The sequence below is a fragment of the Ornithodoros turicata genome, chromosome 4 (genome assembly GCF_037126465.1).
Source record: "Ornithodoros turicata isolate Travis chromosome 4, ASM3712646v1, whole genome shotgun sequence".
NCBI classification, from domain to species: Eukaryota; Metazoa; Arthropoda; class Arachnida; order Ixodida; family Argasidae; genus Ornithodoros; species Ornithodoros turicata.
Window position 1 is genome coordinate 65921571 of NC_088204.1, and position 13995 is coordinate 65935565.

The window sequence follows — 13995 nt, forward strand, 5'->3', positions numbered from 1 at the left end:
AACTATCGAAGAACTTCCCTGCAGAAGTGAACCCGGAAATTAACGCTCTGCGTGCCTTGACGTTTGTACTGAAAACGGCATAAAGACAGGTAAGTAGAGTATGCTATACTCCAACGCATTGTCAAAAACTTCATTTGCTACACATGATGTTAGCGTACTCCTCTCCCCCCCCCCCCCCTTCTTTCTTTGTGCCTACTGGACCACACGTACGGTTTTTGTTCATCGCTCCCAAACAGCAACGCAACTCATAAATGTGTTTTTATCGTATGATTCAATTGGAATAACGTACCTTCCACAAATCTAATCTCGTAGAAAATATTTGAAAGAAAGAAAACATCACGTTTCCAGGCTAATATTGCGGCCTGGAGAGCATAATGCGGAATGGAATCCCATAGTGTCAATTAACGATAATGCAGATGTCCACTAGCGCCAGTTTGCTTGCACATTGCTATGTTTTATGTGTGTTTGTGTAGTCCTCCTGCGTTGTTGACGTGTCTTCTGACGGTCAAAATCTGCGGAAAGTGGCGGAAAGGCGGCTTTCCTCTTTCGTAAGCACAATAGGAAAACGTCTTCTTTCCGCAAAGTGACACCATGGAATACTCAGACTTCCCAACAACAACAACAACAAATACACTGTGCCGTGTGGTGAGCTTTCATCGCACGTTAAAGAACCCTCAGGTGGGCAAAAGCAATCCACAGACCGACCGCTGTGGCGTCGCTCATGATCTCAGTTGTCTCGGGACGTAAACCCCCAATTATTATTATTAACAAATACACTGATGATGGCTTCCCAGCTATGGTAATATATGGGTACTAATGGGTATATGGGAAATACTCTGCAGGAACTGCTTGTCGTTGTTGTCGTCTGCACAGATCAATGATGCTGTGTTTGTCGTTTCGATGCAAATATTTATAGTTCTGTATTAGCTTTTTAAAATATCAATAAATGCATTAAAATATTTCATATAATTTGTCATCAATGACATTAACTTTATTATTCCCTGTTTCTGTGGAAAAGTTTTGAGTCGCGGCTTCAGAGACTGCAAAACAGATAAATCATCTTATCAACGGTTCATTTCCAGATGTAGATACAGACACAATAACTCGTATCAGTGCAGGCGTTCATATATACTATATATTTTTGGCAGCAATCTGCGCTCCGTCGATGCTGCGTTTAAATGGTCATAGAATAAATATGTGTTGAACTTACGCTCAGTGGCGTCTGGCCTCTGGCCTTGAATTTAATTGCTACGCAAGCCTACAAGGAAAAGACTGGGAAGCGTTCGGCCGTTTCATTTGCGAGGCTCCGTTGCTCTCGGTGCCAGTGAAGGTAAGTGCATGCGGGAATGTTTTGCTCCGTGTCCCTTCTCTTACACAAGCAACGCTGTTAAAGCTGTGGTTACATAGTTTTGTGACTCGAAAACTTGCCGAGATGTTCTTCAAGCAGGCAAGGAACTATCTTGCCTGTTGTCGAGCCCCATTTGCATTAAGAGCGATACAGTGGTGGATCCGGGGGGGATCGCCCTTCAAAACGTCTCTATATACATTGGATTTCCCTCTCTCCCCTCCCCCACTACGCGCTTCTAAAAAAAAGCCACCCCCTAAACGGTCTCGATACGCCACTGGAGCGATATCGTCATGTGTTAGTGCAGAGGTCGGGAACCTTTACAATCCCAAGCGCCACATTTCATCCCCCCTCGTCGACTTTTTCCAAGGGCCGCATAAGATATTTCAACCTATTCCAAAAATAAGTCTAAATCACTCTAAAAACAGAGCTTCACCGCATAGCACGCTCCTAGCCAACCATCAACCAGAATGGCAACGTTCTATCCCTTGATTTGATAAAAAAACTGGTGGCTTACGCCATTTTTGTGGCAACTATGAACTGCCTAATGGCAAAAAAAAAAAAATGGCGTACGCCCCCACTTTTTATCAAATCATTGCAAAGAACGATGTCACTCGGTATTATGGTTGGCTATGAGCGTGCTATGTGGTGAAGTTGATTTTTAAGGGTGTACAGTGACGCCACTATGCCTAGCCTACGTCTACAAATAAAGATTTTCAAAGGCTTGTCCATCGGTACACATAGAAACACCAGGAACTTCCGCGTGAGGTACACTTGACGCTGAATCACAAATGGGACCGAAGTGTAACAACCAGTCACATTCCATCTAAATACTAGTTGGGAATATGGTTGCCTCCGAGTTGTGTTGCCCCATGCCAAGAATTGTGCTGCATATTTTCAGGAACGCTTGTCCACACCAGTGTGGAAAAGTCTGCAGCAGTGCTCGCGTCCCGTCTCAGACAGGGTTTTCATTTTCATGGACAGGAGGAATAACGAAGAAATCACTCGAAGGACCACGGTCAGCTGCTTCGAAGTCACATCATACCGTAGTGCTATATTGTCGTAAGGTAGGTGGGCTAGATTAGATTAGAGGAGAAAAGAAGAAGTGGAATTGTTAGCCCTGACGGGGTCAAGACTGATTAGTCCAATAGCTGGGCTACCTATGGACGTAACAATGTAATTGATTATGAGGGAGTAGTATACCTAGGGAAATGGACGCACACGTCCAACTGCTTTTCTGAAAGCCTTTCACTTGGACACTTCAGGTACGTAATAGATCTGCTGTTCATTGTGCATGTTTCGCTAGCAATCGGGTTTAAAAGATTGCTGCACCAAGCAAAATTAGCGGATTCCAAGACGCGGTAACCCTGAGGCGACTCGCACGCCATCTATTGGGAATGCAAGCAACTAGGCTAGCCAGCTAGGGGGTCGTGGTCCGGAACACTGCAGCGTAAACCAGACATCTGTAGAAATCGCCTGCACGCGAGGTTTTTCACACAGCAGCGATGCCAAGCGAATTTCACAGCTTTCATCTTCTGGTCGCTCTACGCACGCCGTGACCGTAGGTACCGTAATTTCACGCGTATTAGCCGCGGCTTATGCGCGATTTTTTTTTTCTCATGGGCGCTGTGCGGCTTATCCACCGGTGCGGCTTATCTGATGACTTTTTTTTTAGGTATTTTCCCCATAAACTGATTTTAACGAAAGGGACGACAGTGTCTCTGGAATAGTACTGCCCTGCTGATGCACGAACAGTGCCTAACAGGATGGGTCCACATTCGAGTAGATTGCCCCCATGCAGCTTTAACGAAAGTGGTGACAGTGATTCATGCCTTCTGGAAGACCACTGACCCATCAATACATGAAAAGCGCCCAACAAGGGCACAATCCGATCTTGGTAGAACTCTAGAAGTGACCTCCTTTGTTGTATCTATGCCGATCCCGGAGTATGGACCACAGGGTTTATGGCATTACTCTATGGTCTCCTTTGTCGCACATAGGAGTCGTCTCGTATTGCCCGCGGCTTATCTGCGAGTGCAGCTTATCTGCCGGAAAATTTTCAAAACGTACATAAAAACGCGTCCTGAGGCTTATCTGCGGTGCGGCTTATACGCGTGAAAATACGGTACTAACGACACAGGAACGCACAGGAGCATCTCTATGCGAGCAGACGACACGAAGACGCAGAGAGAGTGAAAGGCCAACAGATGGCGCACACGGCTCTGAGATGTGAGATACTCTGTACAGGTTACAACAGTTTAAACTGAACTGCTCAAGAGTTGCCGTTGTCCTTCAAAACAGGTCCACTAGTAATTCGTAACCTATCTCAAACTGGTTACGTGTTACTTCAATATCATGTGATACCTGTTAGCCGATCCGGGGCGTCCTACAATGCTTCCCGTGGCGAACGTCTGAGGGCGCCGCGATCGCTTTGAATTTTTTAAAATTATGTGTTAGCGCCGCAAAGCAACTGTGACTATGAGCGGCGTACAGATGTGGACAGATGGAGAGGGGACAGCAGGAAGGAGTGGGGGACAGGGGTTAGTATGCGTCCTGGCCCGATTTCAGAAGGAACTGTGCCGACATTCGTATGGAAAGTATTCGGAAAACCCAGGGAAAACCTCAGCACAGCCGGTGGTAGGATTCGAGCCTACCACGTCCCAGTCTTGAGCACGACTTTGGCTACCACAAACGATCGGGATGCCTTAACCCGCTCGGCCATGCCGCTGGTCTCTGAAATTAGTTGGTATGAAAAATATGTAGGTATGGTATGAAACGTGATGGTTTGTGTGTGCATTCACAAAGTCACGTTCTACATGGTGGCACATAAAAAACACGGTGTTTGCATTTCACTTTACAGTCCCTCTAAAGGGACGGTCACATTCGTTTCAGTCGTTTTCGAAACTATAGTGGCATTTTATTCATCCTGAACCATTGACCATTGTATCGAAAATCCCACGCGAAATAGTCGCATAGTTTGACTGTTATTCGATGGAGTACATGACAAGAGCAGACGCCGGATGTTGAGAGTATGCCGGAATTCCCTGTCTGGAAAAACGAGAAAACGCCACTCTCAAAGAACCAATGAGGGAGCGACCTTGAGTTACGGGGCGTCTGGACGGCGCCTTTCCTCCTCTCACTCCTCCGCTTAGGGAGTGACGTCACGGCGCCGGAGCCTTTGCAGCTGCGGCTGCAGCGCTGATCTCTAAAATTAGTTTACTTAAAGGAGTACAAACGTCCATCCAAAATATTTTCAGTTTAAGACATGTGATGAAAGTATATGCGTCAATTTGCCGAAGAGCACAAAAGGTTTTGATGCATGTTAAAAAAAAAAAAAACAGAAAAAAAACGTATACAAACACAGTCGCGCTTGTTCACTCTCGACTCGCCCCCCGGGGTGTAACGAGGAGGGGAGGGACGATCTATGACGTCATAACGTCTGCGCGGTCAGTCGAGGTCAGCGCCTGTCTTTTTCTTTTTGTGCGTGGTGGCTTTCTTCTATTGTAGTCGCTAAACCTGTTCCCTCAAAGTGAGGCAGTAGGAATTGAAAGAGCGGCCGTGGGCATGGAGGATTTCATTGTCCCGCGGGTGCTTCCCTGTGGGCAATGCTTCTTCAGAGCCCTGAACAGATGTCTAGCAGACGATACTCTGAACCAATCGGCGAGCGCGGACTGTGTATTGTCAGCGCAAGGTCACAGGCTGGTACTGCTCTTCACCACCGCCGCGCACGGTCGCTTTTTGCGGTGTACTTTAAATTCAATGTACGACTCTGTGAGGTGAATTACTTCTCGTGGCGCATTTTACTGGCCTACCTAACAGTTTTATACAAAGAAAATAGGGTGTTAAAAATGACTTCTGTGCTACTTTAATGTCTAAGCAGTTTTCGGAGGAAAAAATTAGCCATGTAGATCGTCGGCCGATGCCGAACATAGTGATATCGGTTTCACAGATTGGTTTCGGGAAATCGATTTAGTCTCGAAAGCGGCTATAGTGGTAGTGCTCATCTCAATGTCCGACGGAACGTGAACAACGTTACTCGTCAGTTAAACCAACGAGAGGTAAAAAGGGACGCTTCATCACGGCTCGGTTCCAAACAATCGAATAGAGCTTGTGAGCAGAACGCGCAATGCAAGTAGGTAAGGTGTCTTCGCAGCACTCCAGTTCTCTCTTTCCCCTATTGCCCGTGGAACGACGTACCTCATTCGTCCTTCTCCCAAATAAGGGGACAACATTTCAAGGTGAGGCGTACGTGGTGTCTGCTGGCGGACCCGTGCCGGTCTACGAATACCCCCTTATTGCTGCCTTGCGAGTGGACAGACACCTCGTCACGTGGTTTCTCTAAACTTTACCCTCTCCCCTGTGCAGAGACAAAGAAAAAAGCGAAGAGAGAAAGAGGCAACATAGCGCTTCAGAATTCCGTTGACGGGTTTCGGCGTCCGAGTTCAAAGAGTCGCGTTGGCATGGCAAGCAGAAACCGGGCTGCTGTCATGTCTCAATCAGGGTTGCCAACTCTGGCTACCTTTCGCCAAAATGGCTACTCTCTTGTACTTGTGACTACTGAATATATTTTGGTTGGCTTGCGGGCTGCTTCTTTCTCTGCTTTTCCACGTAGGGACGGTCGCATCCGGAAACCCAACTGTGCGTGACGTCACTCGCTAAGCGGAGGAATGAGAGGGCGACTCTTACAGGAGGAAAGGCGCCGTCGAGACGCCCCCGTAACTCTATGAGACGTCCGCACGGCCGCGGCATTCCATTTCTCAAAGTCGCTCCCTCATTGGTTCTTAGGCAGTGACGTCTTCTCGTTTTTCCAGTGAGTGAATTCCGGAATACTCTCAACATCCGGCGTCTGCTCTTAGCATGTATTCCATCGAATAACAGTCAAACTGCGCCACTATTTCGAGTGGGATTTTCGACACTGTGGTCAGTAGTCCAGGAGGAATAAAATGTCACTGTTGTTTCGAAATCGACTGGTACAGATGCAACCGTTCCATTAAACAACTTTGGCAACTTTGGTAAACGTCTTCGCAGGGAAAAGTAGGTGTTTGAAAGAATTCGGGGTAGAGAGGGTGCCCTAACAATAATGACCTTGAGGTACAGGATGAGAATGGGTCCTTTACTAAAAGCGACAAAACAATCAGTGCATACTTAAAACGACATAGGACTCGACAGACAAACACCACGCACAGCGTTGGTTATATGCCTAGTCCTATGTACGCATGTTTTACCGCTTTTACTGTTGACTTTTACTTATGCTTGACTGTTACTGTTGACTGTTCTACCAACAAGCCTGGTTCAGTACAGTTTTGGGTCATTTACGCTCAATTTTACAGGGCAAGTTCGGTTTTCGGGTATCAGGCGTTTCACCTAGCTGCGTCGTTCCAGTATACTGTGGTCGCGTCCAACTTAAGAAGGAGAAGAAATCTAGTCTGTCAACTACATATGCCGTTGGAGATAAGGTGGAGCAACAGCGCGTCAGGAGAACTACTGAAGCGCCACCATGCGCCATCAGTGGGGGAGAGCACTTTCTGCCGCGGCGTATGTCATGCGGTCAGTCTTAACAGCCAATACGGAAGCAGAGTGCGTACGATAGGTTACATTATCTGGCGCAAGGAGGCAGCGTGACCTCACTGTGTCCAGCCATCCTATCCGCGGCGCAGTAATATTTTGAGAGTTGACGGACTAGATTTCTTTCCCTTCTTAAGTTGAACACGACTATAGTGACTCTACATTGCATGAGGGAGCACGTCTAGGGAGTAGGGACCCTCTTAACGTAAAAAGTTGTGCAGTAATATCGAAGATAAAATTTTAAAAAAAATCCTCCCTTGAGATGTCGTGCTAGAAATAGTTTCCTTTGTAGTTGCTGTCACTAATCAGTGCGTGGAAATATGCTTTTACATTGTCCAGTCAGTAAGAATTCTTTATTACCCTGTGAGTATTTTGCTGTATGACTTTTCTTGTATCCTATACTTGTGCCTGTTCCTGTGGTATGTTCGTGTTTTTAAAATAAAACATTATTTTCGTGACATGATGGCTATAATTTTGGTTACTTAATACAGGGCTCACTGCGGCATAGCATATCTAGTCCCCAACAAGAGTTGCTCCTCTTTTTTTTTTTGCTACTTCTTAGAGTGTAGTTACACCATCTCCTATCACGCAAGTGCAGATTGGCAGTTAACTGGTCCGGAACTGGGCCCCAATCTTCTACTTTCGCGTAGCGATCGCATCGCTCTCCAAAGCAGCTTTTGGTATGCTCGCGCAAGAGCTCGTGGCGAATCACGGGCCGAAATGATGCATTTATAGGGACCATGAAAGAATATTTGAAAAGCCTACGATCATTTTCAATTTGTTCCTTTGTACTAAAACATTCACCCTGTGAAACATGAAGTTGACAATCGTTTGTATAGCGAAAATATTCGATGTTAACCCCGGCCGTGAACGGCTGCTACGACCAACGCCACCTAGATACAGAAAGCCTGCTCATTGCCTCCTCTCCCACCTTCGCTACGTTTACCGCAGAATTCGTCTGCTACTTCGATTCACCGTTCTGCGAATTCAAGGACTCTCAAATGACTGCAGCTCATCTGGAACCTGCAGACCTAAATATTTAGACAAAAAGCGCAAGATGCGTTCCAGAAAATTAGTTTTGAGAAAGATTGAGACCGTTTTGCGCTTCACTTCCAAGTTTTCCCATTTAGTACGCGGGGATCGACGTTCAATCACAACTCGCAGACGACGGTGGTTCGTCTTCATAGACACGACCGCTGAAGGCACGTTCGTGATTGGCTGCCGCCGTTGAAAACACGATCCTGATTGGCTGACTCTTAATTGTTACATCACGTCGACGAGCGCGCAGGCTACGACCAGCCTGCGAGGCGAACTGGTCGTGACATCATACACAGGGGTTGTTGCCAATTCGCGGACCTTGTTTTGCGAGCAGATTGCAAAACTTGCGAGCAAACTTGCAAACTTCGCCATGAAATATGTTTTAGTCTGACCTGAAGCTAAGATCGTATCTAATCGTTGACACAGGGGTGCGTTTTTTTATTCTACCCGGGTAACGCTGGGGTAACCCTTACTGGGCGAAAAATCGAGGGTGACGGAAGTGACGTCATAACCTACCAGCGAAAATTCAACTCTAGTGGCTCGAGGGTTACTCTGGGTACCTACTCTCACTGACCCAGCTCAGCAGGTGGGTAGCAGAGGGTTATGACGTCACACGACGTCAAGTGAGAGTCCCGCGTCTTTTAACTTTCGGATTCCGAGCATATTTTGGTGGCTTTAGCACGACTATTGTTTCGTTAGATGCATGCCTTTTTCTTCTTTCGTCATCATCTTCCCCTTCGTCAAATGCGTCAAGCAGCACAAGTGCCGCAACTTCTACAATCATGTCCTCGTCAAAAACGTCGTCTGCCTCTGCCGCCATGTTCGCTGAGACAGGCGTAACTCGTAATGGGCGAAAATTTCTAAACGGGGGTACCTACCCACAGGTCACGTGACATCTCACTCGGGTCACGTGGTGCGTAACACGGGGGTTACCCGGGTGCCTAGAATTCTACCAGAAGTGTAATGTAGCCGTTGATTGTCAGCGTGGTTACCGGAGAACGTTTTCCTCTCTGAGATTCTTCTTCGTCAGAAAATGTCTGTCGGTGGCCTTTTGGGTGCTGCTGCGTACGGAACGATTCCAAGACGCTGTGTGCGTCGAATAATCTCTTCCTGCATCATTGACAATTTGCGTTTCGCCATATTTCGACGGCAGGAATGCGACGTCGTTGTTGTCCAAACAGAAACCATGCACCCACGTGGTGCCGCGGGGTGTGTGCTCCCGGTCGTCCACAATTGGCTGAGAGGACTGGACGTTGATGACGTAAGCCCGCTTCCAAGGGATGTATCCGGCGGCCACGCCCTGCTACTTTTGCGTGGTATAACTGCGCCCCTGGGGCACTGAATGCGGTTAAAACTAAAAGTCGATGTGTGCATGATAGTGAGGGATCATGAGAACCGTTCCCGGCAGAGTACTCGGAATTCGCGAAAATAATTTCATGGTCACGCGCTTTATAGAGCGCCCCCTGGACGCGGCACTTTTACGAAACGAATAGGAAAGTGCGCAGGGCGCGTGCGACGCTGGTAATTAAGCTGAATACGAAAGTGGTGTACTTCTTGAACTGGTTCAGCGGGCGCAGCCAAGTGAAGAAGGGACCTTTAGAGTGCAATTCGCAGAACTTGATTTCTCACTCACCTTGGTCATGACGGAGTAGACGGGTTGAGGTCAGCGGAAACACTATACATGACCGCGAAGCGCGACCTACAACAGTTGCAAGCATAACTCAGGCTTCCTTACACGTGACAGGCCGGAAGGTGTACGTAAGTACAAGTTGGAAGGTTGGGGAGGAAGTGAACACTTCATATAATGTGAAAAGCCTGAGTCTGGTCACAATCAGAAGGACAGGACAAACACACAAACACAGGGGCACACAATTAAACTGTTGCTTGTTTGAGCCGTGTGTTTGGCCTGTCGCTCTATAGTAGAGCCCAGACTCGGGCTTTTGATATTATGGAGTTTGTCCACCAGCTGGCCATACACTCCCATATGCCACTCCATATGCCACATACTCCCAGAGGTGAACACTGCTGCATTCACCGATCTTCGGAGATTTCCGGCGTACTCTAAAGAACTCCACGCAGTGTTTTTTTTTTTTTTACACGTTTCCGGTCTACTCCCAATTATTATAAACGAGTTACGAGGTACTTCGAGTTAAAGTGTCTCAAGGACAGTTGCTAAATACCTGAAAAACGAAAGTACGCTAAAAGAATTTCTAATTTATTTTTGTTGTAAGTTATTGTTCCTGTCGTCTCACGTAACGATTTTCCTATACGTTTTGTCTCTCTTCTGATTATACAAAATTACCGTAACTGGACAGCAGTTCATTGCGCCGCAGAATGTACATGGTTGAGAGACCGAAACTTTTCCAATGTTGGGTCAATAATGTTTGCGTGACCTCAAAGTTCATAGCCCGCCACTTTTGATTTCTGTTGTTGTCACAGAATAAGAAGCGCCATTTTCATGCCCACTGACACATGCAATAACAATAAGAGGAACGCAAGTATAAGGTCTCCAAAGAACGGAAACAATGGTGAACACATATTTACAGCGGCGAGGAACGTAATAAGGTGACAGCCACTCACGAAAGGCCATAGCCATGGAGACAAAGAATAGCGGAAGATTAACCGGTATCCGGGGGCCGTCTTTATCGTGCAAGAGTTTGGCGAAGAGCGAGGAGGAAAGCACGTTGTAAGAAAATATCGCGGAATTAAGAAATGCCACGAGTATCTGAGTTGCTGGAAGAAATGAAGCAAGATTCGCTAGAAAACGTGCAAGAGGCGGGTGCTGAAAACCTGGCTGCTAGCAGACGACACGAGCAGACGAGCGGCGGAATATTTCGTGGCGAGCGCAGAGGCGGAATATTTTGCTGGTCACGTGCATCAACTATCTCTGATGTTGCGCCTTTAGCACACGCGTCTCCACCGACATCTGGCCTGCTCGTGTGGATACCTAGCGGAGGCAGGGAATAATACCCAGTAAGGACGAAGTAACGTTCATCTGTCATTATAGGAACGTGAGGTCACTGAGGCCCCAGTGGTGAAAGCGCCATCTGGATTCCCTGCACGTAGGGAGCCGTTTAAGCTTCAGAACTATAAACGACTTAAACAAAAGATTGCTGCGGAAGAGTCATGATACATCCCGTGCAAAGAGTCGTGATAGAGCGTATATCCGTGTATTCACACGAGCGACATCCTCACCGAATATTCCAGTGGAAGAAGAAGCGAGAACACTGCTCACAGAGACGAAGTTCCGTCCCGTGGTTGAGCATTCACACGGTGCGGAATTTCGGGAGTTGCGTACTGCGCATTTAGCAGACGACACCGTCAGCGTGTTTTCCTGTCGTCTGCAACGGTATATCTTGTGGCTGTGTAGCAGGATATTCCACACGGTTAGCAGTGTACGTGAAGACACAACGTTGAGCGCTCGCGCTCATGTGGCAGCAGAAAGCTATGACGCTTTTCGTATCTTCTGCTTCTGGGGGAATGTCGCTCGTGTGAATGCCAGGGATCGGAAGCGGTATTTTTTGCGGTCCGGTTCGGGTTCGGGTTCAGGCATATTGGTTCGGTTCGGGTTTAGCTCCGCTGAACCGAAATTATCAGCTTGAACCGGTTCAGGTATATCGGTTCGGTTCGGTTCGGGTTCGGCTCAGGAAGAACCCCCCCCCCCCCCGAAAGAAAAAAAAAAAAAAAAATAAAAGAAGCGGTCAGCGGTCGGGACATTTACTTTCTTCGGCTTTGGTTTATCCGTTTCATCGGCAGTAATTTTGCTACACGAAAGCGAGCTTACCCTCGCCGTCCACGGTTGAAAGAGAAAGGTGTGAGATAACCGTTTGAAACCGTGAAAAACCTTTCATGAAGGCAGGTGAAAACACAAGACAAGTAATGAACACATTTATTATTTACCTGATATTTTGCTGAATTGTACTCTTGTGCATGGTCGTCTGCTGTAAGCGCAAAGCGAAGTGCTGGAAGCCTTTTGGCAGAACCTGGTCAGAGCCCTCTTTTGCTCCGGAAAAAAACTGGTGCTACAGTCACAAACTTTTACCATCGTACAAAAAATAAATAAACAAAAAGGTCGGTCGGTAGTACAATTATTTCACATCTGAACCGACTCCCGAACCGGTAACCGTATCGATTTTTTTCGGTTCAGTTCCGGTTCGGCTCAGGACAAGCAAAAAATTGTTCCGGTTCAGTTCAGTTCGGGTTCGGTTCGGGTCCGCTCGTCACCCCAGTTGCTTCGCAATGCTAATACAGGATAAGAAAAAAAGTTCCCATGGAGACAGTTGCTGTTCACAGAGTGGCATCTCGTTCCAAACTTTTGTGGTTGGCTCGAGCGCAGCGCCACCCATTGACCTGAAACAACCAATGTCTCCATGCGAGCGATGACATTTTTGTTGTTGTCATTATTATTTACGAGGCGGCAACTCAGGAGGAAGGAAATTGACAGCATATGATAATACTTCCGCTGTGCATGCCACCTGGGAAATCAAGACGGGAAGCGCCACAACTGCTGGCTTTTTTTTTTTTTTTTTTAGCTATTGTCGTTGTCTGACTTCAACAGATCTTCCTTGCCAGGAGCGGGCAAAACGTCGTGTAATCAAACTTGCCACTGAACATTCTGTGACAAAATAAAACAGTAATAAACGAACGAGGAGGACAAAATGGGAGAGGTTGTAGAATTCCGGACGTTGCGTCTCCAGCTCCTCTATTGCTCATATGCTCACAAGCGAATGATCTTGGCCTCTATTCCCTTTCGGCGCGAATGAAAAAAAAAGTAACTTTATATTTATTTTTTCTCTTCTCTCCAGACACTACACGGTCAGTTGCTCAAGTAGACTTGGAGGAAGTAAAAAAGCTCATCGCGAAGAGCGAGAAGGTAGGAGGCATTTTTTGGAGGTCAACACCCTTATCTTTCCCTTTCTCGTTGCTCCGGTCTTGAAAGCCGTCGTCTGCTTCGTTGGCAGAGGGATACGTGGACGCAGAAGACACACAAGACAGACTGAGACTTCGAAGAGAACTTCGAAAGAGGTCCTCGTCATGTTTCTCAAGCAAGTAGCCGTCTACAGCGGGGTTTTCTCAGCGGTGCTCCTGGTGACCTTCGCCGTACCTGGACTATGGGCTCTCGTCAAGTTCTGCGGTGTCGTCTGCTTCCTCTGCATGCTGAGCAGACGAGCGACGACGGAAGTCTACACCCTGCTGGGGAGGAAGCCGGTGTCTGCGAAGAATAAAGCTGTGCTTATCACAGGTGAGGCTTGACCGTAGGACATTTCAGGACGTCATTGTGCTTTATGCATGCAGCCCCTACAGGTTTCAGCTTTAGATGCATGTCGGCAATGATACATAACGCTCTTACAACATAATTGTAGTATTGACCCCCCCCCCTTTTTTTTTTTGCAACATCCTCTAGTGCACCTGATGCTGGATAAACCACCGTGTATGGTGAAATCTAAGTGTTCCCATGGGCACCATTTTTGAAGTTCGTTAAGCAACAGTCGATGTTTTACTTATTTGTTTTTTCCACAGTTAGGCAAGTACTGTCAGCTACTACTACGATTACTAATAAAAACCTACTATACATACTACTTGTACTTTACTATATACCCACGATCATGCGAACTAATGACTCGTACAGCTAATTAAATCACCTTTGTTTCTGTATTATTTTGTTTGCAAGACGTCCACATGCATGTTATGCATCGACTCCCGCGGATGCAATAAACGTCTTAGGACTTAATACGACTTCGTTGAAACCTAGAAACAACCATATCAGGGAAGAAGGCTAAGTAATAGAAAGTCTTCGTACGCAATAAGTTCGAGTCTGGACACAGGGAAAACTTCGTATGTGTCCTGTCACCGCTTCTCCCTGTGCCCACGCTCAGGGTTTTTCAGTGTGGTGCTCCCTCACCAGATCGCCAGCATTTATGCCATATGACCAGCAAGTGAAGGTTTAGAATGGATGTGCGGTGTCCAAGAACTTTTGGATTTAAAAAACAAACAAAAGAGAGTCGTCACTTAGCATAGCGGTCAAATTCACACGTCACTTCGCATTG

At 47.0% G+C, this 13995-nt stretch overlaps 1 protein-coding gene across 8 annotated transcripts in view; it reads left to right on the forward strand.

Annotated features, from left to right (window-relative positions):
• Nucleotides 1–13995, forward strand: part of LOC135391719 (short-chain dehydrogenase/reductase family 9C member 7-like) — a 22551-nt gene continuing 8556 nt past the window's right edge. The window contains exons 1-4 of one of the 8 annotated variants that reach the window (XM_064622125.1): nucleotides 1116–1330; nucleotides 2247–2412; nucleotides 12754–12821; nucleotides 12910–13190. In XM_064622125.1, the coding sequence (XP_064478195.1) occupies nucleotides 12983–13190 (208 nt within the window). In that variant the 5' untranslated portion in view covers nucleotides 1116–1330; nucleotides 2247–2412; nucleotides 12754–12821; nucleotides 12910–12982. Of the gene's footprint in view, nucleotides 90–1115; nucleotides 1331–2246; nucleotides 2413–6561; nucleotides 6923–12753; nucleotides 12822–12887; nucleotides 13191–13995 lie in introns of those variants that run through there. The other 7 variants (XM_064622127.1, XM_064622126.1, XM_064622130.1 and 4 more) reach the window with 7 other exon arrangements.